Raw genomic sequence first — 27,273 nt, 5'->3', positions numbered from 1 at the left:
CGCGTTTCCGGGTTGGAGGCGGGGGAGCGGTGCCGGAAGTACTCGGGGAGGGCCGAGCAGTCGGACCGGCTGCTGAGAGGAAAGCTTCACTGGGGCAGTCTCCGCATATCATGGGGAGATAGACGCTGCTGCCTGTGAGTCTTGGGCCCTGGCAGTTGAGGAAGAAGAGCGGGAGGAGGGAGTCAGGACCCGGACCCACAGCGGGTCAGTGTCTGAAGAGCCAGATGGTGGAAGAGTCTGGGCTGAGAGGAGTCAGGCTCTCGGGACGGGACTTGAGGGGATCGGGCTCGGAGAAGACGCGGCTGGGGGGACCCGGGCTCGGAACGAGACTCAGGGGACGGGGACAGACGTGAGTTCTCTGGCACCCGAGGGAAAGTCGTCTGAGAGGGACAGGATTGTGAGCACCCGTACTTTTAGGAGGAGAGGGCGTGAAGACACGGGCTCCGGAGAGGTAAAAGTGGAGCCGCGGGGACTCGGGCTCCTCACACACGGGAGCGGGACAGCGAAGATCGTGGGCTCCCGAGGATTCCGGAGCGGGGCTACCCAAGACGTGGGTCCCGGAGAGGCAGAAGCAGGCAAAGACGAGTTTAGGAGGGGACCGAAGTGAAGACGGGGTCTTCTGTGGGAACGGAATCGGGGCTCTCAGTCTCCCGAGTTCCAGAAGGAATAGGGCTGGGAGCACCCCAGATCCTACAAGCGGAGGTTCTGAGAAGCCGTGGCTTGTAAGATCATCCTTCAAGGGAAAGGGAGAAGGTTTGAGAAAGACTGAGCGATCATTTTTTCTCTGTCTTTCTCCTCCTCCTCCTCTCTCGCATTCCCTGTGCCCACAGTGATAAAGGATGTACTAGGGGAAGACGACTCCTTTTCGCGCTGTCTACCTGCTTTTTGGCAGGCAGGCTTTTCTGGTGTCAGATACTTAACCTAGGAAGCCCGCATGTAAGCATCTTCGTTTTTCTGCTTCATTATCGCGAATCCAGTGTGAAGTTCGAAGCAGTTTGAACTCAGTTCTATACTTTGATAAGTCCTTTTAATCCATTCAGTCAACTCTGATGGAGCACAGATCTAATGGAGCACAGATCTATCTCTTCTTCTCAGGTAGAATGTCAGGGATGGAAGGATAGGAAAAGACCATCTTTAAACTCCTGTTGTTTATAGAGAAGAAAGTCCAAAGAAAGCTTAGAATCACTGTGAGACTGAATAATTCGATCATAAGTTTGATAGGTACTCTCTTGTGAATAGAAAATACGAAATATTTTGGTTAATATTTCTTGAATAAATAAATGCATCTCTACCTTGAAACTTAGGAAGTAATTTTTGTAGAATCTAATACTTTATTTTTACTTTTGTTACTGTATTGATATAGATACAGTGAATGTCATCAGTTAAGAAAACTGTTAAATGGATCCCAGTTAAATTTTATTCCCTCCTGTTGTGGACCTTGAACTCAGGGCCTGGGCACTGTCCCTGAACTCTTTTGCTCAAGCCTAGCACTACCACCTTGAGCACCACTTTCAGTTTCCTGGTGGTTAATTGGAAAAAGAGTCTCATGGACTTTCCTGACCAGGTTGGCTTTCAACCACCATCCTCAGATCTCTGTCTCCTGAGTAGCTAGAATTACAGGCATAAGCCACCAGCACCCGGCTTAATTTTTTAATTATCAGTTTAGAAAGTTATTCTGAAAGCTGAATGCCAGTGACTCACACCTATAATCCTAAACTACTCAGAAGGCTGAGCTCTAAGAATCATGGTTCGAAGTCAGCCTGGAAAGGAAAGTTTGTGAGACTCTTATCTAACATTAACTGCTAAAAAGCCAGAAGTGGAGCCACTCTACTCAAGTGGTAGATTGCTAGCCTTGAGCAAAAGAAGCTCAGGAACTGTGTCTAAGCCCAGAACTTGCACAAGCATGTACTCACACATGCAGTTATAAAGAAGTATATTAGATCCTGTATTTTTAATACAAGAGTTTTCTAGGGATGGCTGGTTTTAGAAAACAACAGTAGAGACTTAGACCAGTAACTTTCTTTCATAATACTTTTTATTTAAACATATTTTGACTGGGCTGGGAATGTGGCTTAGTGGTAGAGTGCTTGCCTAGCATGCAGGAGGCCCTAGATTTGATTCCTCAGCACCACATAAACAGAAAAGCCAGAAATGGCGCTGTGGCACAAGTTGTAGAGCACTAGCCTTGAGCAAAAAAGAGCTCAGGGACACTACCCTGGCCTCTGAGTTCAAGTCCCAGGACTGGCAAAAAAAAGAAAATATTCTGACTTGAGGCTGGGAATATGGCCTAGTGGTAAAGCGCTGGCCTCCTATACATGAAGCCCTAGGTTCTATTCCTCAGCACCACATATATTGAAAAGGCCAGAAGTGGCGCTGTGGCTCAAGTGGTAGAGTACCAGCCTTGAGCAAAAAGAAGCCAGGGACAGTACTCAGGCTCTGAGTTCAAGCCCCAGGACTGGCAAGAAAAACCCAACAAAACATTCTGACTGACTAGATATAGCTTAAGCATTTTCAGGTATTATGTTCCCTATTTATTGCAGCCCTACACATCAAGTACTATTAGTCCTCTTGTGCAGAAAAAGAAATAGGTGCAGAGAGGTTAGCACTTTGCTTGAAATTGTGTTGTTCTGAGTGATCTAGACCCAGTTTTATGTGTCTCTCAAACTTTTTTTCTCCTTTTCTGAGTGTATCCCCTCCACATCTCAGTTTACCTATCAGCAAAATATAATAGTTAATATATTGTTGACTAGAAGCCCCTCTCTCATGACTTTTTTGGGGGGCCAGTCCTGGGGCTCAAACTCTTGGTCTGGATCCTGTCCCTGAGCTGCTTTTGCTCATCTAGCACTCTACCACATGAGTAATAGCACCACTTCTGGCTTTTTCTGAGTAAGTTTCTTGCCTGGGCTGGCTTTGAAACATGATCCTCAGATCTCAGCCTCCTGAGTGTGAGCCACTGGTGCCCTGCATCATGACTTCTTAGGACTATAACTTGTAAGAGTATGTGTGTGTGAGCTCACACTTGTGTATGCACCTGTCTCAGGGCTTGAACTCAGGACTTGGGTGTTGTCCATGAACTTTTTTTGCTCAAGGATAGTGCTCTACCACTTGAACCATAGCTCCACTTCTATCATGGAGATTCCTGCCAGAGCTGGCTTTTAACCATGATCTTTAGATTTCAGCCTCCTGAGTTGCTACGATTATAAGTGCGAACCACTGGTGCACAGCTGACTTTAAATTTAGAAAGCCAAGAAAGGGCAACTTGAAGACTGATTACTTAAACTGGATTAACTTTTCTATTAAATGGTAGAATAGCCTAGATGTCTGGGGCAGTTGAATTTATTGAAGCTACAGGATTTTTTTCCCCAGTACTGGCTTATACTTGTACTGTTTTAAAGTTATGTGTATACAAATGAGCTTAAACTTTCTTGCCTGGGCTGGCTTTGAACGTTGATTCTCAGATCTCTGCCTCTTGAATAGCTAAGATTACAGATGTGAAATACCAGTGCCCAACTATTACCTTTTTGCTGTTTTTTTTTCTTTTGCCCAAGACCAGGACTTGAACTCAGAATCTGGTACTTTCCCTCATTGTCTGGTACTCTATCACTTGAGTCATGGCTCCAACTCAAGACATTGCTTTTTGTGAGTATATATGTATGCCAGTCATGGGGCTTAATTGAACTCAAGACTGGGTGCTGTTTCTGACCACCTTTTGCTCAAAGCTCTACCACTTGAGCAACAGCGCTATTTATAGCTTTTTCAGAGTAGTTTATTGAAGATAAGACTCTCACAAATTTTCCTGCCATGATCCTCAGATCTCAGCCTCCTGAGTAGCTAGGATTGTAGGCATGAGCTACCAGTACCCGGCCCATACAATACTTTTTTTCTTTTGTCGTGGGGCTTGAACTCTGGGCCTGGGCACTGTCGCTGAGCTTTTCAGCTCAAAGCTAGTGCTTGAGCCACACTACCACTTCCCGTTTTTTGGTGGTTAACAGGAGATAAGAGTCTCCTGGACTTTCCTGCCCAGGCTGGCTTTTAACTGTGATCCTCAGATCTCAGCCTCCTGAGCCTTGGACTCAGGGCCTGAGCACTGTCCCTGACTTCTTTTTGCTCAAGGCTAGCACTCTGCCACTTGAGCCACAGCGCCACTTCTGGCCATTTTCTATATATATGTAGTTCTATATGTAGTTCTGAGGAATGGAACCCAGGGCTTCATGTATATGAGGCATGCACTCTTGCCACTAGGCCATATTCTCAGCCCCCATCAGCACCTTTTGATTGGATGCCTTCATGGAAAGCTACACACACACTGGAGGCAATGTACCATTAGTGTTTTACCTGCATATAAAACAGGTATGCTAGAAGCAAACAAACTTTGAAATCTATACAGGGACCCTAAACATTGCCTGGTCCAATCCCAAGTAGAAATGTAGAAACTGTTCAAAGATGGCCCTTGTCACTTGGGTCTTCCACCTTGCTCTCACCAGCCTCCTGCTGACCACTTGCTGCTACTATATTTTTGGTCCACTGTTACATTAATACATTATATTTTGAGATAGAGATTTCATTGGGGCTTTCCTCAAACTCTTAGACCCAAATTTTCCTACCTCAGCCTGACAGATAGCTGGGACTGCTGGCATACATGCTACCACATCTGTCTTTATTCCTTTTTTGTCCAGGGGAGGGTGCAGGATACTAAACTCATGGCATACTGTTCCAGTTCCTTATCACTGAGCTGTAACTCAGCCCTTTTTTTATTTTGGGGGTCCTGGAGTGCTTTCCCTGAGATATTTTTGCTCAAGGCTAGTGCTATACCATTCTTTGACCAACAGCTCCAGTTCTGTTTTTTGGTAGTTAATTGGAGATAAGAGTCTCATAGACTTTCCTGCCCAGTCTGGCTTCAAACCACGATCCTCAGATCTCAGCATCATCAATAGCTAGGATAACAGGCATGAGCCACCAACCCCCAGTGCTTTTCTTATTTATTTATTTATTTTCTTTTTTGCCAGTCCTTGGGCTTGAACTCAGGGGCTGAGCACTATCCCTGGCTGTTTGCTCAAGGCTAACAACTCAACCTCTTGAGCCACAGAGCCCACTTCCCACTTCCGGCTTTTTCTTTTCTTTTTTGCCAGTCCTGGGGTTTGAACTCAGGGCCTGAGCACTGTCCCTGGCTTCTTTTTTGCTCAAGGCTAGCACTCTGCCACTTGAGCCACAGTGCTGCTTCTGGCCTTTTCTATATATGTGGTGCTGAGGAATGGAACCCAGGGCTTCATGTATACAAGGCAAGTACACTTTCACTAGGCCATATTCCCAGCCCCTGGCTTTTTCTTTTTATGTGGTGCTGAGGAATGGAACCCAGGAATGGAACTTCATGCATACCAGGCAAGTTCCCTGCCCCCCCCCCCCCCGCCCCTAGTACCTTTAAAAAAAAAATGTTTTTAAGTGGGTGCCAGTGGCTCATACCTTAATCCTAGCTATCCAGGAAGCCTGAAATCTGAGGATTGCAGTTTGAAGCCAGCCTGGGAAGACAAATCTGAGAGACTCTTACCTCCATTTAGTCAGGGGAAAAAAACGGAAATGGAGGTTTGCCTCTAGTGCTAGAATGCCACAGTCATAAGTAGAAAGAGTCCAGTGAAGGTCTGGGAATGTAGCTTAGCGGTAGAGTGCTTGCCTACCATGCATAAAGCCCTGGGTTCAATGCCTCAGCACCACATAAATAGAAAAAGCTGGAAGTGGCACTATGGCTCAAGTGGCAGAGTGCTAGCCTTGAGCAAAAAGAAGCCAGGGACAGTGCTCAGGCCCTGAGTCTAAGTCCCAGGACTGGCAAAAAAAAAAAAAAAAAAAACCAGAAAAGAAAAGAAAAAGTTGAGTGAGAATTTGAGGCCTTGAGTACCAACACACACACACAAATCTCTGTTCTTATTCAGAAGACAGACCTAGTGGTGCATTTCTAGGAATACCACACTTGAAGCTGAGGCAGGAAGATGTTGAGTTCAAGGCTAGCCTAAACTACACATCTGAGAAACTTTTACTAAAAAATAAATAAGTAATAAGAATGATATAGAGTACTATCAATCCAGAGTTAGGTGTATTGGGTTAATAGAAGGGTAAATTAGTTTACATATACTGATCTTTATGACTTTTAAGAGAGTAGAGCAGGCCTAGAAATATGGCCTAGTGGTAAAGAGCTTGCCTCACATACGTGAAGCCCTGGGTTTGATTTCTCTGATTCCTCAGCACTGCAAAAAAATAGAAGCAGCCAGAAGTGGCACTGTGGCTCAAGTAGTAGAGTGCTAGCCTTGAACAAAAAGAGGCCAGGGACAGTGCTCATGCCCTGAGCTCAAGCCCCAGGCAAAAAGAAAAGAGAGAGAGAGAGAGAGTAGAGCAGACACACAATATTGGTGAAACATGTTTTAATACATATTGTGCTAAGTGCTTTAGTTTTATAAACCTAGTGAATTATCACAATAGTTCCACTAGATATTAATTCCCTTTTTTTCAGTAAAAGAATTTAAGCGGCCAGGCACTGGTAGCTCATGCCTGTAATCCAAGCTACTAAAGAGGCTGATGAGATATGAAGATCATGGTTCAAAACCAACTTGGGCAGGAACATCCATGAGACTTTCATCTCCAATTAACCATCAGAAAACTGAAAGTGGGATGGGTGTTGGTGGCTCACACCTGTAATCCTAGCTATTGAAGAGGCAGAGATCTAAGGATTATGGTTTGAAGCCAGCCTGGGCAAGAAAGACCATGAGACCCTAATCTCCAATAAATTACTCACAAAAAAGTCAGAAGTGGCATTGTGGCTCAAGAGGTAGACTGCTAGCTTTGAACCAAAGCAGCTCATGGATAGTACCCAGGCCCAGAGTTGAAGCCCCAGGACTGGCAAAAAAAAAAAAAAAGGAAAAGAAAACTGGAAGTGGAGCTGTAGATCAAAGTGGTATAGCTCTAGCCTGGAGTAAAAGAGCTCATGGACAGCACCCAGGCCCTGAGTTCAAGACCGGTGACATACACATACACACACACAAAACAAACGAATTTAAGAGATTACGTAGTTTGCTCAAGGATAAATAGCTAAGTGACAGCATTGGTACTTGAACTCAGACATTGCCACCGTAAGTCCATATCCTTGAGACTGTACTAAGGCAGAACCACATATTTGCACAGGATCACACTAGTTAAAATGAACATTCTTTTCAAATAGGAAGAAAATAAGTGTTTCTATTGCTCTCTAGTCCATAGGATACAAATAATTGATTCATTGGTTCTTTTTGGTTTATGTAGATTAAGAAACATGAACTTTTTAGCTATAGCTCAAAACCAGAGAAGAGAGAAACATCCAGGTAGAAATGAGTCAATTATGTAGACAAGCTCCATATTAAAGGAGCTTTTCACCAGAAGTGAGCTATGGCACCAGCCTGAGTAAAAAAAGCTAAGGGACAGAGCCCCAGGCAACCTCAGTCCAAGCCTTAGTACTAACACACACACACACACACACACACACACACACAATATTAATAAAGGGGCTTTTCTGCCATCAGACTTTTAGTTCCCTTGACTCCTGTCAACCACTTTACATGTGATTCAGGAGGAGCATAGTGTTAGCTATGTGATACTGGTGGTTGTTTTTATTTTTGTCAGTCCTGGGGCTTGAATTCATGGTCTGAGCACTGTCCCTGGCTTCTTTTTGCTAAAGGCTAGCACTCTGCTACTTGAGCCACAGTGCCACTCCCGGCTTTTTCTGTTTTGTGGTGCTGAGGAATTGAACCCAGGGCTTCCTGGCATACTAGGCAAGCACTCTACCTATAAGCCACATTCCCAGCCCCCTTTAAAAAATTTTTTTTGAAACAGGTTCTTGTGAGCTGGAGGTAGAGCACCAGCTCTGAGCAAGCAAGCAAAACAAATATCCCCAACACTCTGAATTCAAAATGCTGTACAAAAAAGGAAGGAAGGAAACCAGATCTTGCTATGTAGCCTACAATGGAATTGTACTCTCAATTCTTTTGCCTCCTTTCTTTGTGCTGGGATTATAGGTGTGTGTTACCATGCCTGGCCTTACAATATTATTTTAATAGACTTGTTGTTGTTTTGCCAGTCCTGGGCCTTAAATTCAGGGCCTGAGCACTGTCCCTGGCTTCTTTTTTGCTCAAGGCTAGCACTCTGCCACTTGAGCCACAGCACCACTTCTGGCCATTTTCTGTATTTGTGGTTCTGAGGAATCAAACCCAGGGCTTCATGTATACAAGGGAAGCACTCTTTTATTTTTTTTTGCCAGTCCTGGGGCTTGGACTCAGGGCCTGAGCACTGTGCCTGGCTTCTTTTTGCTCAAGGCTAGCACTCTGCCACTTGAGCCATAGTGCCACTTCTGGCCATTTTCTATATATGTGGTGCTGGGGAATTGAACCCAGGGCCTCATGTATACCAGGCAAGCGCACTCTACCACTAGACCATATCCCCAGCCCAAGGGAAGCACTCTTGCCACTAGGCCGTATTCTCAGCCCTATTTTGATAGATTTATTAAATTCTTTTTTACTGGGGACAGAACCTAGGATCTCACACATTCTAGGCAAAAACCTACCACTTCCCTAGGCTAAGTCCCTACCTATAAATACTTTCATCTGTAGCTCACTGATGCATGGAATTTTGGAGTTACTTGTGTGAGTCTCCTAGCCTATACTTTCCACCTAGTAGGTGCTAGTAAGGGTTAATTATTAATTATTCTCTCAAATGTCCCAGTTAATGCCTCTGCTTTTAACCTATCTCTTGATACTTTATGAGGTAGTGAGAGAAGTTTGAGTAGCTCAGAGACAACCATGGTATATTACCTAATGGAATTCAAATTATTTATAGTCCCTTCATTCCATGATTCTTAGTCAGCACCATCCACAATTGTGCTTGAGAAAAGTTGTCAGCAAGCAGGTAATTTGGACATAGAATCATTGACAAGTGTTTTAGGCTTCTTTTACTTTTTTTTTTTTTTTTTGGCCAGTCCTGGGCCTTGGACTCAGGGCCTGAGCACTGTCCCTGGCTTCTTCCCGCTCAAGGCTAGCACTCTGCCACTTGAGCCACAGCGCCGCTTCTGGCCGTTTTCTGTGTATGTGGTGCTGGGGAATCGAACCTAGGGCCTCGTGTATCCGAGGCAGGCACTCTTGCCACTAGGCTATATCCCCAGCCCGCTTCTTTTACTTTTTAAGAATGGACCTGAAAATAGCATTCTTTTGTGGTATAGCCATTGCTTCAAATATGACAGATACATACTGTCATTAAGCACACACACTCAAGATTTGGAACATTTCCTGCTCCCTATAACTTAATCACAACCTTTGCTTGTAGTAAAACCCTCCCTGACAACAGATTCTGGAAACACTGATCTGATCATCCTCTAACATTGCCTCTTCTGAGGTATCATACGAATACAATCAGCGTTTTGTTGTGAGTCATCTATGTTGTTGCACGTATGAGTAATACTTCCTTTCTACTAGCATTCCATTGGATGGATGTACCATAGTTTATTTATCCATTCACTAATTGGCAGGTATCTGTATTTTTTCTAGTTTTGGACAACTATGAATAATGTTGCCCTAATCATTCACATAGAGATGTGTGTGTGTGTGTGTGTGTGTGTGTGTGTGTGTGAGTGTAAGTTGTTGTTTTATTGTTCCAATTCTGGGGCTTGAATTCAGGACGTGGGTGTTGTCCCTGAGCTTTATTGCTCTAAACTATAGGTCTACCACTTGAGCCACAGCTCCTTTTCTGGCTTTATAAAAAAAATTTTTGGTTGCTTAATTGGAGTCTCAAGCGAATTTTCTTGCCCAGGCTGGCTTTGAACTGTGATCCTCAAATCTCCTGACTAGCAAGGATTACAAATGTGAGCCACTAGTGCTCAGCAGTACTGGGGTTTGAACTCAAGGCCTTGCATTTGCTCAGCAAGCACTCTATCACTTAGTCATGGCTTCAATCCTTTTGCTTCATTTTTCAAATAGGGTGTCTCTTTTTGTTTGGGTTGGCCTGGATCATAATCTTTCTGTTTGTGCCTCTTGTGAAGCTAGAATGATAGGTATATATCACTATGTCAGCTTTATATTGACTGAGATGAGGTCTTATGCACTTTTTGCTTGGGCTGGCTTCACACTGTGGTTCTCCTGAGTAGCTGGGATTACAGATATGTGCTACCACACCTGGCTTCCAGATTCTGGTTTTTTTTTTGTTTTTGTTTGAGGGGGTGGTTTCTGCCAGTCCTAGGGCTTGGACTCAGGGCCTGGGCACTGTTCCTGGCTTCTTTTTACTAAAAGCTAACACTCTACCACTTGAGCCATAGTGCCACTTCCAGCTTTTTTTTTTTTTTTCGTTTATGTGGTACTGAGGATTCAAACCCAGGGCTTCATGCATACTAGGCAAGCCCTCTACCACTAAACCACATTCCCATCTAGACTTTTGTGTGTGTTTATATGTGTATCCATCTGTTTGCCTGTCTGTCTGTCTGTCCCTAGGGCTTGAAGCCAAAATTTAGGAGATTGTCCCTGATTTTTTTTGGTCCAGCCTAGTGCTCCACCACTTGAGCCACAGCTCCAGTTCCACATTTTTTTGGTGCTTAATTGGAGATAAGAGTCTCATGGACTTCCCTGCCTGGGCTGGCTTTGAACTGTGATCCTCAGATCTGAGTCTCCTGAGTAGTTAGGATTACAAGCATGGGCTACCAGTGCCCACCTTAAAATAAGGTTTTGATAACTTTTTCCTAGGCTAGCCTGGAATCTGCCTCTGGAATAGCTGGGATTACCTGGTCCTGGAATATTTATTTAATTTTGAAAAGGGTTTTGTTTGTTTTGTTCTTGTTTCTTGCCAGTCCTGGGGCTCCAACTCAGCGCCTGAGCACTGTCCCTGCCTTCTTGTTTTTGCTCAAGGCTAGCACTCTACTACTTGAGCCACAGCGCCACTTCTGGCTTTTTTCTATATATGTGGTACTGGGGAATTGAACCCAGGTCTTCATGTATACAAGGCGAGCACTTTACCACTAGGCCATATTCCCAGCCTCTTGAAAAGGGTTTTTAATAGGGTTGGCACTGTAGCTCATTGTTAGATCACTTGCTTAGCACGTCAGAGACCCTGGGTTTAGTTCCCAGCACTAGAATAGAACAAGAACAAAATCCAGTTGCTTGCCTCGCAAACAAAAACAAAAACAGCTAGGCACTGGTGGCTCCCTCCTGTAATCCTAGCTACTCAGGAGGCTGAGATCTGAGGATAAAGTTCAAAGCCAGCTTGGGCAGGAAAGTCCATGAGACTTTTTTTTTTTAATAATTACTTATTTATTGTCAAAGTGATGTACAGAGAGGGGTTACAGTTTCATATGTAAGGCAGTGGGTACATTTCTTGTACAATTTGTTACCCCCTCCTTCATTCCCCCCCTTCTCCCTCCTCCTTTGCCTCTCCTCCCATGAGTAGTTCAGTTGGTTTACACCAAATGGTTTTGTAAGTATTACTTTTGGAGTCCAATTAACCACCAGAAAAACAGAAGTGGAGCTGTGATTCAAAGTGGTACAGTGCTATCTTTGAACAAAAGAGCTTAGAGACAGTGACCAGGGCATAAGTTCAAGCCCCATGACTGACTGACTTAATAGTTTCATACATTGTTACTCTATCCCCTACAATAATAGCTAATTGTCTCATCCAGCACTAGGGAGGCTGACACAGGAAAATACAAGTTCAAAGCCAGCCTGGGCTACATTACAAGACCCTGTCTTATATATGTACTATACTCATCGATTTTTTGTTTTTTGTCTGTTGTGGGACTTGAACTCAGTGACTGGGGACAGTTCCCAAGCCTCTTTGTGCTCAGTGCTAGTGCTCTACCAATTGAGCCACAGCTTCACTTCCCTTTTTTTTTTTTTTTCTTTGCCAGTCTTGGGTCCTGAACTCAGGGCCAGAGCACTGTCCCTGGCTTCTTTTGCTCAAGGCTAGCACTCTGCCATTTGAGCCATGGCACCACTTCTGGCTTTTTCTATATATGTGGTGCTGAGGAATCACGTCCAGGGCTTCATGTATTTGAGGCAAGCACTCTATCACTAGGCTATATTCCCAGCCCCACTTCCCATTTTTTGAGTGGTTAATTGGAGATAAGAGTCTCACAGGGATTTTTCTGCCCGGCTGGCTTCCACTGAATCCTTAAATCTAAGCCTTCTGAGTAGCTAGGATCATAGGCGTGAGCCACTGGGGCCCAGCTCTAATCACCGATTTTTAATTTCTCCTTTTCTCAGGGACTATCTTTCCTTGTTGTGCAGGCTGACCTCAAACTTGCTATGTAACTCAAACTTGTGTTCCTTCTGTCTCAGTCTCCCAAGTGGTAGGATTACATTTGTTCTCCCATACTGTACATTTTACTATTTTTTTAATGGTATGGAGGATTGCACTTAGGGTATCATACTTGCTAGTCAAGTGCTGTATCACTTGAGCTATACCCTAGTCCCAGTTTCTTTGTTTTAAGAAAGCATCTTTCTGTGGAATCCATCTTGGCCTCAAACTCAGTCCTTCCACCTCAGTTTCCCGAGTGTTAGGATTACCAGTGTGCATCACCATGCTCTCCCCCTTTTCCCTCCCCTCTCTTCCTTACCTTCTCCTTTCACCCTCGTCCTTTCCCTTCTCCCTCCTTCCCTCTTCTCCCTCCCTTCTCTTCCCTGCTCTCTCCCTTCTTTTTCCCTCCCCCTCCCTTTCTTTCCCCTCCCTCCCTCTTTTCCTTCCTTCCTTTTTACACAGTATCTCACTGTGTTGCCAAAGCTTGTCTCAAACTCCTGAACTCAAATGTTTCTCTCACCTAAAATTCCGTTGATGGGATTTGAAATACATGCTACCATGCCTGGCTCTACCACAAGTTTCTTGAATATTCGTCACTGATTACATTTTAAGTGTATAAGCCAGGCATGGTCGTGTATCCCCATAATCCAAGCATTTTGAAGGTAGAGGCAGGTGTATTAGGAGTTGGAGGCCAGCTTGGGTACAATGAATACCCTTTATCAAAAAATGAGGGAGGGGGGATGGGGGCAGGAGAGGTTGAGATGAGGAGGAGAGATGTTTCTCTGGATCCAGTGTGCCTGAATCCTGGTTGGTGAAAGTATGTCTAGGCCATACAACTGGAATGCTTCTGAGGCAAGGGTAGTGCTTGATGCCAGTTGTTCATTTACAGGTAGCTTTTGAAAATGGCTGCCTCTCATTTCACCGGGCTCACAGCTGTTGCTGATGTAATTAAAGATCTAGACACTCAGATAGCTGTAAGTAAGCTCCTTGAAGCCACTGTGGGCAAAAATTGGTGAATGTGCTTCCGATCCTGATGACACCAGAGTTGATGTTCACAGAGTCAGCCTCGTGGCTCTAAGACTTAGGAAACTCGGTTGCTTCAGGCCAGGGTCTCTGCATGTACATAAACACTGCTAACACTCAGAGAAATCATGCTCTTAATTAGAAAGAAGAGCTTATTTTTAGCAGTTCCTAAGAATCGTGCTATCTGGGCAGAGTTCAGACATAGACTCAAGCATGTTTTGAAATGCAAAAATGAACTACTAATCTGCTTTCTTAAGTTTTGTGACTGAGTTTTAAGGATGTGTGTTATAACTTATTTTAAATTAACAGTATTTGATATACTTTAAAATGCATGTAAATACTGAGCCATGTATTGTATGTAAAAAGTCCTCAAAACTGTCTTATTCTGTTTTTGTATGTAGTATTCTTCATTTCATTTACTTTCTTCATTAGTTTAATTTTGTGGACTATTTCACTTAGCTTTTGGAGAAGAAATGGTTTCTAATATCAGGTGAGAGCAAGAACATTATTTCTTTCATATTAATTTGTAGATATCAAATGGTCACCATCTCAGATATACTGAAGACCCCTTCAAAGTCTGACAAATCTCATGATTTTCATTTCAAAACTCATATTTATTATAGGCATTTTTTTCTAGAGCTGATTCTCATGTTTTCATTTTCCAGTTGATTGGCCTTGGTCCTCACAGCTCCAAAAAGAAACAGGATCTCGATAAGCTCTATGAGCTGAAGTCCAAAGCTCGGCAGATTATGAACCAGTTCGGCCCCTCAGCCCTAATCAACCTCTCCAATTTCTCATCCATAAAACCGGAACCAGCCAGCACCCCTCCACAAGGCTCCATGGCCAATAGCACTACGGTGGTAAAGATACCAGGCACTCCTGGGACTGGGGGGCGTCTTAGCCCTGAAAACAACCAGGTATCATCTTACCTTTCCCCTCTCTGAAGTCATCTCTTCCTTTTATTTGAATGAATAATGCTTTAAGAGATGGCTTGACTGGGCACCAGTGGGTCACATCTGTAATCCTAGCTACTCAGAAGGCCGAGATCTGAGGATTGTGGTTTGAAGCCAGCCTGGCCAGGAAAGCTCCTGAGACTCTTTTTTTTGCCAATCCTGGGCCTTGGACTCAGGGCCTGAGCACTGTCCCTGGCTTCTCTTTGCTCAAGGCTAGCACTCTGCCACTTGAGTCACAGCGCCACTTCTGGCCATTTATGTATATGTGGTGCTGGGGAATTGAACCCAGGGCTTCAAGTATAAGAGGCAAGCACTTTTGCCACTAGGCCATATCCCCAGCCCCTCCTGAGACTCTTATCTCCATTTACCCACCAAAAAGTAGAAGTGGAGCTGTGGTAGAGAGCGAGCCTTGAGCAAAGAAAACTCAGGAACAGTGCCCAGGCCCTGAGTTCAAGCCCTAGGATGGGGACAAAAAACAAAACAAAACACACACACACACACAAAAACAACAACAGATGACCCTCTCAGGTGCTGCCTCTTCTTCTTAGCTGAAAATGGTCTTTTCCCTTCTGTGGAATTCTATTATTCTCTACAATATTTATCAGATTTTACTTAATGTTTAGTATGCAGTTATATGTATACACATATATTGCATCTTATATCCACATGTCCTAACAGTACCTTTCATATGGCAGATGCATTATATGTTAGGTATATAGTGCCAAAATAATACATTAGTTCTTTATTACTAAAGCAAAAATAGTCTTGTCCCAAGGCACTAGGAGGCTCACAGTTGTAATCCCAGCTACTCAGGAGGCTGAAATCTAAGACAAGAAAGTCTGTGACTTTTTTTTTTTTTTTTTGCCAGTCCTGGGGGCTTGGACTGAGGGCTTGAACACTGTCTCTGGCTTCTTTTAGCTCAAGGCTAGCACTCTACCACTTGAGCCACAGCGCCATGTCTGCCTTTTTCTATATATGTGGTACTGAGGAACTGAACCCCAGGGCCTCATGTATACATGGCAAGCACTCTGCCACCAGGCCATATTCCCAACTCCTGTGATATTCTTTTTTTTTTTGCCAGTCCTGGGCCTTGGACTCAGGGCCTGAGCACTGTCCCTGGCTTCTTTTTGCTCAAGGCTAGCACTCTGCCACTTGAGCCACAGCGCCACTTCTGGCCATTTTCTGTATATGTGGTGCTGGGGAATCAAACCCAGGGCCTCATGTATATGAGGCAGGCACTCTTGCCACTTGGCCATATCCCCAGCCCTCCTGTGATATTCTTATCTCCATTTAACCACCAAAAAGCTGGAAGTGGAGCTATGGCTCAAGTGGTAGAGAGCTATGGCTCAAGTAATAGAGTGCTAGTCCAAGCCCTGAGTTCAAACCCCAGTACTGACATGTGAACAGACCAAAAAATCCAACTCTTGTCTCCAGCCATTCCTTCTTGTAGTTCATCCAACTGCTGCCATTATTAATTCTGTACTGATCCTAGAACCTGCTCCCTTCTTTCTACCTATGATCCTGATTCCACCTTCTAGAACTACAAAAAAATCAGTATAATTTCCTTTACTTGGATCTTGTAGGCTGAGTAGAGTGGATAAGGAAGCACTTCCACAAAGTGAAGGAGGGACTAGCAAAACTGAATGAGGAAGGGTTGGGCAGTCAAGATTCTAGTGTGGGAGCTGAAATGTGGCTTAGTGGTAGACTGCTTGCCTAGCATGCATGAGGCCCTGGGTTCGATTCCTCAGTACCATGTAAAAAGAAAAAGCCAGAAGTGGTGCTGTGGCTCAAGTGGTAGAGTGCAAGCCTTGAGCAAAAGGAAGTCAGAGATAGCGCCCAAGGCCTGAGTTCAAGCCCCAGGACTGTCCAAAAAGAAAAACAGGGACTAGTCTATGTTGAATACAGAGTCTAGTGGAGAAGAGCAAGAATAAAGTTGTATTGGTAAGATTATAGGAGAACATAGTGTGTCGGTACTAGAAAGTTTCTATTGAAACTTTTAGGTTGTACACTGTCTTTTTACATATTAGGAATAATCAGTATTGCTTTAACAGTAGTGTGTCTTAGAGGGGATTAATTTGGCAATGGTAATAATGAATTTAGACTGAAAAGAGGACCAATTTTAAAACTTAAAACAAATTAAGACTTATGGTGAAGGGTTGAACTAGGTTATAATGGTAGAATGGAGAAGGCTGGATAGGTCTAAAGTATCATTAACAGATATTTATTTGTTTAGTTACTTATGCTGAGGATCTAATCCAGAACCTCAAACATGCTGAGCAAGTGGTGTATCACTGACTATACCCCCAATCCTCCCTTAATCACTGTTTTATGCTATACATATATAATATGACACCTGCTTTATGAGAAAAGGATAGTTGCTATACGTACTGATACAGAGAAGAACATGTTTGTTGTCGTAGAATTTCTATTAAGTCATCAGATACAGGAAAGTTTATAAATATGCAAAAGGATAGAAGGGTATGCAGAACAGAGAAGAAGACAAAGGAGGAAGTAGTTGCTTTTTTGGGGTGGTCCAGGAAAGAAAGGAGAGCTATGAATTGAACACACAGGAAGAAGGGAAGAAGAATATGGCCAAAAGCAACACCTGCAGAAGTGCAGTTACATTTGGAGCCAGAAAATGGCAAATTACTTAATACAAAAGGAATGAGGCACAATAAAAAAAGGATAAGGCAGAAACTAAACACCTGCCAGTAATGCTGGTCTCTTCTAAACTATGCCTTTTCCCCTTACCTGAGCCACATCTACCTTGAGAGTATAGGGTTTTTGTTGTTGTTGTTGTTTTGTTTTGTTTTTTGCCAGTCCTGGGACTTGAACTCAGGGTCTGGGCACTGTCCCTGAGCTTCTTTTGCTCAAGGCTAGCACTTTACCACTTAAGCCACAGTGCTACTTCCTTTTTCTGTTTATGTGATACTGAGGAATCAAACCCAGGGCTTCATGCATGCTAGGCAAGCACTTTACCACTAAGCCACCTTCCCAACCCAAAGAGTTTTATAGCAGGTCAGGTTTGTGAACATTTTGGAAACCTGAAATCCAATCCTTTGAAAGCCTTTTTTTGTTTGTTTGTTTGGTATGCTGTAAGGAGTTGTTTGGCTTCCTTATTATAACTCACTGAAAAATCTCCCCCTCCTCGCCCCAATTAACTTTAGGTATTGACCAAGAAGAAGTTACAGGACTTGGTAAGAGAAGTGGATCCTAATGAACAGCTGGATGAAGATGTGGAGGAGGTAAGGTGGCTTGGGTCCCCCAGAGACTTTCCCAGAGGGTTGGTAGAGTGGAGTAGTTAAGAGGAGACTTAGTGGGGCTGGGAATATGGCCTAGTGGCAAGAGTGCTTGCCTCATATACATGAAGCCCTGGGTTTGATTCCTCAGCACCACATATATAGAAAATGGCCAGAAGTGGCGCTGTGGTTCAAGTGGCAGAGCCTTGAGCAAAAAAGAAGCCAGGGACAGTGGTCAGGCCCTGAGTCCAAGGCAAAAAAAAAAAGAGGAGACTTAGTGGCTGGTAAATCTGGATTTGAATCTTGGCACTGCCACTTACCAGCTGTATAGCTTTGGATGAGTTACTTAAGCTTACTGTGACACAGCTTCTTCCCCTGTGTAGGTAGAGTATAGTATTTCTCTACAGGATTATTGTGAAAATCCCAAGGAAGAATTTATACAGATCACCTAGGAGAATGCTTAGCATTTGTTTGTTGTTGATTTGCAGTACCAGAGAGACACCCAGGGCTTTGCACGTGCTAGACAAGTGCTCAAGCCCTCTGCCACTGAGCCACACCCCCACCTTGACTTTCTCCATCCTTGTGTCACAATCTATGCCTAAACTTTGGTACACTTAATTATTAGGTGCTGGTACTGGGGTAACTCAGGCTCTCACATTCTTGTTTGTTTGTTTTTGTTTTGGTCAGTCCTGGGACTTGGACTCAGGGCCTGAGCACTGTCCCTGGCTTCTTTTTTGCTCAAGGCTAGGACTCTGCCACTTGAGCCACAGCGCCACTTCTGGCCATTTTCTGTGTATGTGGTGCTGGGGAATCGAACCCAGGGCCTTATGTATACGAGGCAAGCACTCTTGCCACTAGGCCATATCCCAGCCTGGCTCTCACATTCTTGCTTAGCTTTTTCTCTTACATTTGGCACCCTACCACTAGAACCACTCTACTTCCTTCTTTTTGCTGGTTAATTGGAGATATGAATCTCACAAGTTGGTCTGCCTGGACTGACTTTGAGCCTTTAGTTCTTCACATTCTGAGTTGCTAGGATTACAGGTGTGAGCTACTAGCACCTAGCTTGGTTTGAGAATTTTTTCATCGGAGATTGGCATATAATTTTCTCTCTCTCTCTCTCTCTCTCTCTCTCTCTCTCTCTCTGTTTCTCTCTTTTTCTCTCTCTCTCTCTATCTCTCTCTATCTCTCCTTCCCTCCCTCCTTTCCTTCCTTCCTTTCCCAGTCCTGGGGCTTGGGACTCAGGCCCTGAGCACTGTCCCTGGCTTCTTTTTGCTCAAGGCTAGCACTCAGCCATAGCACCACTTCTGGCTTTTTCTATATATGTGGTGCTGAGGAATTGAACCCAAGGCTTTGTCTGTAGGAGGCAAGCTCTCTGCCACTAGGCCATATTCCCAGCCATGTTTGCTAATTTTGGTTTGGTCTTTTCCCCATTTTTCTAGAAATTTGAGGTGTATCATTAGGTTATTGAGTTTTTTTGTTTTTTGTTTTATCTTGTGCCAGTACTAGGGCTTGAACTCAGGGCCTTCTATTGTCACTTAGCTATTTCACTAAAGGCTGGGGCGCCATCACTTAAACCACACCACCACTTCCAGCTTTTTGATGATTAATTGGGGCTAAGAGTATCATGGACTTCCCTTCCCATATCCTGAGATCCTCTGATCTCAGCCTTCTAAGTAACTAGGATTACAAGTGCGAGCCACCACTGCCCAGCTAGAATTTCCCTGTAAATGTTTGTCTTCAGAATTCTAATCTTGTTCCTCATACAATCCAGGAATAATTGATTGTAAAGTGGAAAGATCTCAGAATTTGAACTCTGCCCTTGAAGCTGAATCCTATTTCACCTGCTTTATTTTTTATTGGTTTTGGTTTTTGTTTGCCAGTCCTGCTGCTTGGACTCAAGACCTGAGCACTGTCCCTGGCTTCTTTTTGCTCAAGACTAGCACTCGTGCTTGCCTCATATACATGAGGCCCTGGTTTCAATTCCCCAGCACCACATATACAGAAAATGGCCAGAAGTGGCGCTGTGGCTCAAGTGGCAGAGTGCTAGTTCAAGGGCCAGGACTGGCCAAAAAAAAAAAAAAAAAAGACTAGCACTCTACCACTTGAGCCACAGCACCACTTCCAGCTTTTTCTATATATGTGGTGCTGAGGAATTGAACCCAGGGCTTCATGTATGCAAGGAAAGGACTCTACCACTAGGCCATATTCCCAGCCCTTCAGCTGCTTTCTTTTTTGTTAGTCATGGGGCTTGAACTCAGGGCCTAAGAACTGTCCCTCAGCCTTGGTACTCAAGGCTAGTGCTCTACCACTTTGAGCCATAGCTCTACTTCTGGTTTTCTGGTGATTAATTGGAGACAAAAGTCTCAGGGGTCCAGGCACTGGTGGCTCACTCCTGTAATCCTAGCTATTCAGGAGGCTGAGATCTGTGGATTATGGTTCAAAGCCATCCGGGGAAGAAAAGTCTATGAGACTCTTAAGCAAAAGACCTCAAGGACAGAGCCCAGGCCCTGATCTCAAGCCCCATGACCACAAAAGAAAGAAAGAAAGAAAACAGAAGTCTCATGGGCTTTGCTGACTAGGCTGGTTTCAAACCACAATTTCAGCCTCCTTAGTAGCTAGGATTACAGCACCTGGCTCAGCTGCCTCCTGTGAGCAAATTGGTCTTCCTCAGTTTTAGCATCTTCCACTAGAGATTGAAGCTAAAACCAATGTCCCCTTCTCTTGACAGGAATATTGTAAGGACTGAGAGAATGGAACTGTGTGTGCTTTAAATGTCTGTGAGGAAGGAATTGCAATTGTCCACTGTTGTTTTCCTACTTCATTTAGGAAAAAATACATACATACATACATTGTATGTATATATAAAATGTATATATATGAGATTGTGGTGGCTTAGTGGCAGAGTGCTGGCCTAGCATGCATGAAGCCCTGGGTTCAATTCCTCAGTACCACATAAACAGAAAAGGTCAGAAGTGACACTGTGGCTTAAGTGGTAGAGCACTAACCTTGAGTAAAAAGAAACTCTGGGACAGTGCCTAGGCCCTGAGTTCAAGACCCAGGACTGGCAAAATAAAAGTGCGTGTGTGTGTGTGTGTGTGTGTGTGTGTGTGTGTGTGTGTGTGTATGAATTAGGGATTATAGAAGTTGATCTGTGTTGGGTAGAAAATACCAAAAGGATATCCTTAAGATGAATTGCACTTGACGTGGATAATGTATCTACTGTCCTCCTCTTTCCTCACCCCTACCATGACCCAAATGCTGATTACAGACCTACTAACAGAAAGCCTGCCTAAAAAGGGCTGAGGATATGGCTTGCAGAAAGAATCCTGACTGTGAATCAGACAGAAAACAGTTTTCCCAGCAGCAGGATATTACTCTGTCAATGTCACATGACTGTCCCTTACTTTGCCCTCTCCAGATGCTGCTGCAGATCGCTGATGATTTTATTGAGAGTGTGGTGACAGCAGCCTGCCAGCTCGCACGACATCGCAAGTCAAGTACCCTGGAGGTGAAGGACGTCCAGCTGCATCTAGGTACGTGGCCTCATTCTTCTTTTTCCCTGAAGTGTCTCCATGACTGCTCCTTCAGGACTGCTGGGAAAGCGCAGTCAGAGGGACTTTTGTGCCAAGACCAGGCTTCTGGGTCCTGAGATTTATTTATTCATTTGGTAGCAGCACATTGGACTTGAACCAGATTCTACCTTTTGGGAGCTCTGTTACCTTCTCCTTCATGCTTGATTTTTCTTAGAGCCTGTTTCTTCTTGTTTGTTTGTTTTTGTGCCAGTCGTGGGGCTTGAACTCAGGGCTTGGGCACTGTCCTTGAGCTCTTTTTGCTCAAGGCTAGCACTCTACTACTTGAGTCACAGTGCCACTTCCAGCCTTTTCTGTTTATGTGGTGCTGAGGAATTGAACCCAGGGCTTCATGCATGCTAGGCAAGCACTCTACCACTAAGCCACATTCCCACATTCCCAGCCCTATTTCTTCTTATTCTTTTTTTTTTTTCCCCTTGTGCTGGTTCTGGGGCTTGAACTCAGGGCCTATGTGCTATTTCTGAGCTCTTTTGCTCAGGGCCAGCGCTCTACCACATATGAGCCAGAACTCCACTTTTTTTTGGTGGTTAACTGAAGAGTCTCACAGACTTTTTCTGCCCTGGCTGGCTTTGAACAGCGATCCTCAGATCTCAGCCTCCTGAGTAGCTAGGATTACAGGCATGAGCCACCAGTGCCCAATTCATTTGTAAAGTGGAGCTCATACTATCCTCTTTACCAGATACTTATGGGAATTAAGTTTGGAAAGTGACTGGCATAAGGAATGGCACCAAATAAGTACCTAGTAGTAGTTCTTACTCTTATGTCTTTACTATTGTAATAAAACACTATTTAGTGCTAGAAGTATAGCTCTTTGGTAGAGTACAAAACAAAACAAAAACAAACCCTCGTTCTCAGTATTCCTTTATGCTTTTTAACCAATTTGTGCTTGTTTCCTAAGAAAATTATAAAATTAGGAGAACATGGTGGCTCATACCTGTAATCTCAGCTCTAGGGAAGATAGGTAAAAGAACTGTTTGAGGCCAGGCTGAGCTACAGTGCTGAGTTCAAGGCCAGCTGGACTGTATAGGGAGCCTCTGATTCAAAACTAAGAAAGAATTAGGAGGGAGAGAAAGGAAGGAAAGAAAGTAGGAAGGAGGGGGAAGAAGAGGAAGAAGAAAGGAAAGAAGGAAAAAGAAAGAAGAAAGCCAGGCACTGGTGGCTTATGCCTATAATCCTAGCTGTTAAGTAGACAGATCTGAGGATCAAGGTTTAAAGCCAGCCAGGGCAGGAAAGCCCATGAGACTCTTATCTCCAATTAACTACCGAAAAAAAAAAAAAGAAACTCAGAAGTGGAGCTGTGGCTCAAGTGATAGAGTCTTAGTCTTGAATAAAAAAAGTTCAAAGATGGCTTGCACACCCTGAGTTCAAGCCCAAGGACTGGCTCAAAAAATAGCAATAGCAGGCTGGGAATGTGGCTTAGTGGTAGAGTGCTTGGCCTAGAATGCATGAAGCCCTGGATTTGATTCCTCAGTACCACATAAACAAAAAAGGCTAGAAGTAGGGCTGTGGCTCAGGTGGTAGAGTGCTAGCCTTGAGCAAAAGAAGCTCAGAGACAGTGCATAAGCCTGAGTTCAAGTCCTAGGACTGGCAAAAAAAAAAAAAAAAGAAGAAGAAGCCAAACATATGCTGGAATGTAGCTCAGTAGCAAAGCTAGCACTTACTTAGCAAATGCATCATCCTGGTTTCAATCCCCAGTACCAAAAAAGAAAAGACAGACAAGGAATGTGGCTTAGTGGTAGAGTAGTTGCCTATCATGTATGAGGCTCTGAGTTCGATTCCTTGGTAACACATAAACACAAAAAATAAATAAAACTTAAAAAAATGGAAACACTGGCTTAAAACAGTTACTAGCCATAGTATAGCTCAGTAGTAGAAGACATCATGTGTGAGGCTTTGGTTTCAATCCAGGACTACACCAAAAACAAACACAATAGCAGTTGTTAGCTGGGTGTGGTAAGTGTGTACCTATATTCACAGATTCTTGAGTGGCTGAGACAGGAGAATCACTTGAGCTTGTAAGTTTGAGACCAGCCAGGGCAATATAACAAGACCTCTAGATCAAAAGACAAGTCATTTTGGAAACAAACACTAGTTACTTACATAATATTTATGATCATGAAGTCACTAGTACTCACTTTAAGTAGGTGTTTGCCTATGGCAAAATAAATATTGTAAAACAAGTCCTGTTTTTAGTGCTTTTCAGGTGCACTACTGAGGGATAAAAGGGTGCACATGTACATGATCAGGGATGAATCAGGAAGCAGACTATGCCTGGGAACTCAGTGTCTGAAGGAGCCCCTTTCAGTTGAAGCAAATCAACAATATTGTCTTTCATCTTTTTTTTTACCTTAACCTCATCTTATACCAATAAGAAGACAGGGTAAGATGCAAAAAGAATAAAAAGGTCAGCTCATGCCTGTAATCCTAGTTACTCTAGTTACTCAGGAAGCTGAGATCTGGAAAGCAGGGTTGGCTTCCAACCCTGGCAAAAAAAAAAGCCCATGAGACTCTTATCTCCAGTTAACCACCAAAAAGCTAGAAGTGGTCTGGTGGTTACAATGCATGCTAGGTAAGCACTCTACCACTAAGCCACATTCTCAGCCCCTATAGTTATTTTTTGATACACTGTTTCACTATGTATACCAGGCTGTCTTTTTTTTTTTTTTGGGGGGGGGGGGCGGTGTCCATTGTGGGGCTGGAACTCTGGGCCTGGGTACTGTCTCTGAGCTCTTCGGCTCAAGGCTAGTGCTCTACCACTTGAGCCACTTCTGGTTTTCTGGTGGTTAATTGGAGATAAGAGGGGGGCTGGGAATATGGCCTAGTGGCAAGAGTGCTTGCCTCATATACATAAAGTCCTGGGTTCGATTCCCCAGCACCACATATATAGAAAATAGCCAGAAGTGGTGCTGTGGCTCAAGTGGTAGCGTGCTAGCCTTGTGCAAAAAGAAGCCAGGGACAATGCTCAGGCCCTGAGTCCAAGGCCCAGAACTGACCAAAAAAAACAAAGTCTCATGTGGTAGAATGCTTGCCTAGGAGGCATGAAGCCCTGAGTTCAATTCCTCAGTATCACATAAACAGAAAAAGCCAGAAGTGGTGCTGTGGCTCAAGTGGTAGAGTGCTAGCCTTGAGCAAAAGAAGCTCAGGGACAGTGCCCAGGCCCTGAGTTCAAGCCCCAGGACTGGCCATCAAAAATAAAGAAAGAAATAAGTCTCAGACTTTCCTGTCTAGGCTGCCTTTGAACCATGATCCTCAGATCTCAGCCTCCTGAGTAGCTAGGATTACCGATGTGAACCACCAGCACCAAGCTACCAGGCTGGCTTTGAGCGCACAATCCTCCTGAATGCTGTGTGTCTCCTGGTACACAGCTGTACACCCCTACTTTTGCCTTTTACCCCTTTTTTCTTTGTAAGACACTCATGTTGTATCTTTTGAAAAATTGGAGAAGCCACGCGCAACTTGCTGTCTTGTATGCAAAATATTGCTCCATTGAGTTCGTGTTGTATTCTTTCTCCTTGGCACTTATCTGAGAGTCACGTTACACTGCCGACCCTGCCTTCCTGGTACTCATCTCTGTGTTGGCTTCTTCCGTACAGAACGCCAGTGGAACATGTGGATCCCAGGATTTGGCTCTGAAGAAATCCGACCCTACAAAAAAGCTTGTACCACAGAAGCTCATAAACAGGTGAGGAGCCACTAGAGGCCTAGTGATCTCAGAGACTGAGTCCACCTTCCAGGCAGCTTACCCAGCGCAGCCTCACAGTCTGGACCGAAGGCCACAGAAGGCAAGGGGCAGCAGTGATAAGATGTTTCTTGTGTCTATACTGTTCCCACATAGACTCTCAGTGTTTTCTTGTAACTCTGATGGGTAGCACTAACGTGCTTAGTCCTACGCTCTTCTGATACAAATGAAGCTTACCCCTCAACACCTCCTTAATGAAATCTTTTTTTAAACTGCTGCTGATTTGATATATGTGGCTTTATGGTACATAGAGCCCTATGAACAGAGGACAAAGAATGCGAAAATGTACTACTTAGGCTGAGAAGTAAAACTCAGCCTTCTCTGCCAAGTGCTCTGGGCTGGGTCCCAACCTTTGTCCCCCTCCTCTCTTAACAAGGAACCTAGGGGGAGTGGGACATCATGGCAGAGCAAATCATTGGAATTGCTTCGTCCAATAGCAATGTTGGCCTCCCTTTGACAAGTCTGCCAGTTTAACTTGCTGCTCTGATTTGCAATGAGAGCTGTTTTGGAGCTTGATGCTCATAACTGGGCAGTCCCGGGTGAGTGTCACTTGCTTTTCCATGGTCCTGTATCCCCAGAGTAGATGTTCACAGAGCTCGTGGAGGAAGTCCTACCTAGAAGCCATCAATAACCTAAGTAAAAGGAATACATTATTTTTCAGAAGGGACTTTATCCAGACTGCCATTATGGCTTGCTCCCAAATCATTTCCTCTTTAGCCCTGTTAATTTAGTCAACAAATAGCATAATGTTAGGACAATCACTTTATCAAAAGGAGCAAGCTGTCATCCTGGCTACTTGGTTAGTGGAGATTGGGAGATCACAATGTGAGGCCAGCCTGGGCACAAAAGCTCAGGGAACTCCATCTCAACCATTGGCTGGTATAGTGCCACGCTTGTGATCTCAATGACAAAAGGAAACACAAATCGGAGGATCGAAGTTTAGGCTGGCCCAGTATGAAGCAAGACCCTATCTGAAAATAACCAATGTAAAAAAGGACTAACAAAGTGGATGAGTCAATCAGTAGAGTGCCTGTCTAGCACGTGAAAGACACTGGATTCAAACCCCAGTATTGTAATTCAAAACAAAACACCTGTAATCCTAGCTACTCAGGAGATTGAGATCTGAGGATATCAGCCAGCCAGGGCGGGAAAGACTCATCTCCAATTAATTACCAAAAAAGTCAGAAATGGAACTGTGGTTCAAATGGCATAGTACTAGCCTTGAGCCAAAAAGCTCAGGGACAGTGCCCAGACCCTGAGTTCAAGCCCCAGACTGGCACAAAAACAATAAGTGAGCAATGGCTAGGCACCAATGGCTCAGGCCTGTGATCCTAGCTACTCAGGAGGCTGTGATCTGAGGATAACAGTTCAAAGCCAGCTCAGGCAGGAAAGTCCATGAGACTCTTATCTCCATTTAACCACCAGAAAACCAGAAATGGCACTGAGGCTCAAGTGGTAGAGTGCTAGCCTTGAGTTGAAGAGCTCAGGGACAACGCCCAGGCCCAGAGTTCTAGCCCCACGACTGACCAAAAAAAAAAAAAAAAAAAAGGAGCAAAGTAAGTTATTAATTTGGCCAGTGTCCAGAAATAGTAAAAATGCAAATGCATGATAGGTTGTGGTCGAAGTTACTAGTCTTCAGTGACCCTTCCCTACAGGGCATAGCCACAAGTTTGAAATTGAGGCCCTTTTCTTATTATTAAAGGAAGAAGATTGGGGTAAGGAGAGCCTAGGAAACATTCTTTGCTGATTGGTCCCCTGTGTTCCCAGAGCCCTTCTGCTTTAATGCATTTGCCGTTGCTAGTCTTGAGCAGTTTGGATCTTTCAGTAGACGAAATGGGCTCAGAGAGCATGCTGCCCATCTGAGCCTCTCTCCGGACCCTCTACAACCGCCCTGGGGTTCGAAGGTCCCTGCTGGGCCGCTCTGGTACTGACAGGGTGCCACTCCTATTTCTCTCTCCTTTCAGAGAATGGCATTGATCCGGAAAACAACCAAGAAATAACACACGGAAAAGTCAGGAAATGGACAACAATGTATTTGGAGATACTTGAGCTGAGACTTCAGCCATCTCATCCTTGGAATTTTTTTTTAAATGCTTTACAGAGAAGCATATATTTTTTATTAACAGTGCAGCAATATCTATAATGACTGAGATGATCTGCCAAAAGAATAAAGCCTCCTACCCCTCTTCCGGGTCCTTTTCCCTGCCGTCTCAAAGAGGAGCAGTGTATCTTCCAGAGAAGATTTTATTTGTGGCTTATTATATTAGTGATCGAGTATGGGACAAAGCATTTTGGTCTTGTTGGGTAAGACAGTATTAGCAAGATTTGTAGAGGGTTTTGTTTCTTCCTCCATCCCTCATTCCCTGTACTTTGTAATGTCAGTGTTTATATGAATATGAATTTGATTTGCTTTTCCAGAATAAAGAAGTTATTAATTGAAA

General features: G+C 44.1%; 1 protein-coding gene across 2 annotated transcripts; it reads left to right on the top strand.

The window, feature by feature from the left end:
* Positions 1-28: 28 nt before the first annotated feature.
* Taf12 (TATA-box binding protein associated factor 12) lies at positions 29-27,273 on the top strand. 2 transcript variants are annotated; one of them, XM_048350656.1, is made up of 7 exons: positions 31-134; positions 13,175-13,259; positions 13,974-14,225; positions 17,429-17,506; positions 20,922-21,036; positions 24,687-24,775; positions 26,797-27,273. In XM_048350656.1, exons 2-7 carry the CDS (start codon positions 13,188-13,190, stop codon positions 26,830-26,832), a joined length of 642 nt encoding a protein of 213 aa, XP_048206613.1. In that variant the 5' UTR covers positions 31-134; positions 13,175-13,187; the 3' UTR covers positions 26,833-27,273. The 2 variants fall into 2 exon arrangements, with proteins under 2 accessions (XP_048206614.1, XP_048206613.1); XM_048350657.1 differs by lacking the exon at positions 13,175-13,259 and having other exon boundaries at positions 29-134.

The sequence above is a fragment of the Perognathus longimembris genome, chromosome 7, assembly GCF_023159225.1.
Source record: "Perognathus longimembris pacificus isolate PPM17 chromosome 7, ASM2315922v1, whole genome shotgun sequence".
Taxonomy (NCBI): domain Eukaryota; kingdom Metazoa; phylum Chordata; class Mammalia; order Rodentia; family Heteromyidae; genus Perognathus; species Perognathus longimembris.
Note: the sequence above shows the minus strand (reverse complement) of the source record. Positions and strands in the feature narration are given on the sequence as shown.

Bases quoted from the DNA above. Each gene is read 5' to 3' on its own strand.
- Taf12 (XM_048350656.1), top strand. From the start codon at position 13,188: ATGGCTGCCTCTCATTTCACCGGGCTCACAGCTGTTGCTGATGTAATT. The intron at 13,260-13,973 runs GTAAGTAAGCTC...TTCATTTTCCAG, and splicing joins ATCTAGACACTCAGATAGCT to TTGATTGGCCTTGGTCCTCA. The intron at 17,507-20,921 runs GTAAGGTGGCTT...TGCCCTCTCCAG, and splicing joins TGGATGAAGATGTGGAGGAG to ATGCTGCTGCAGATCGCTGA.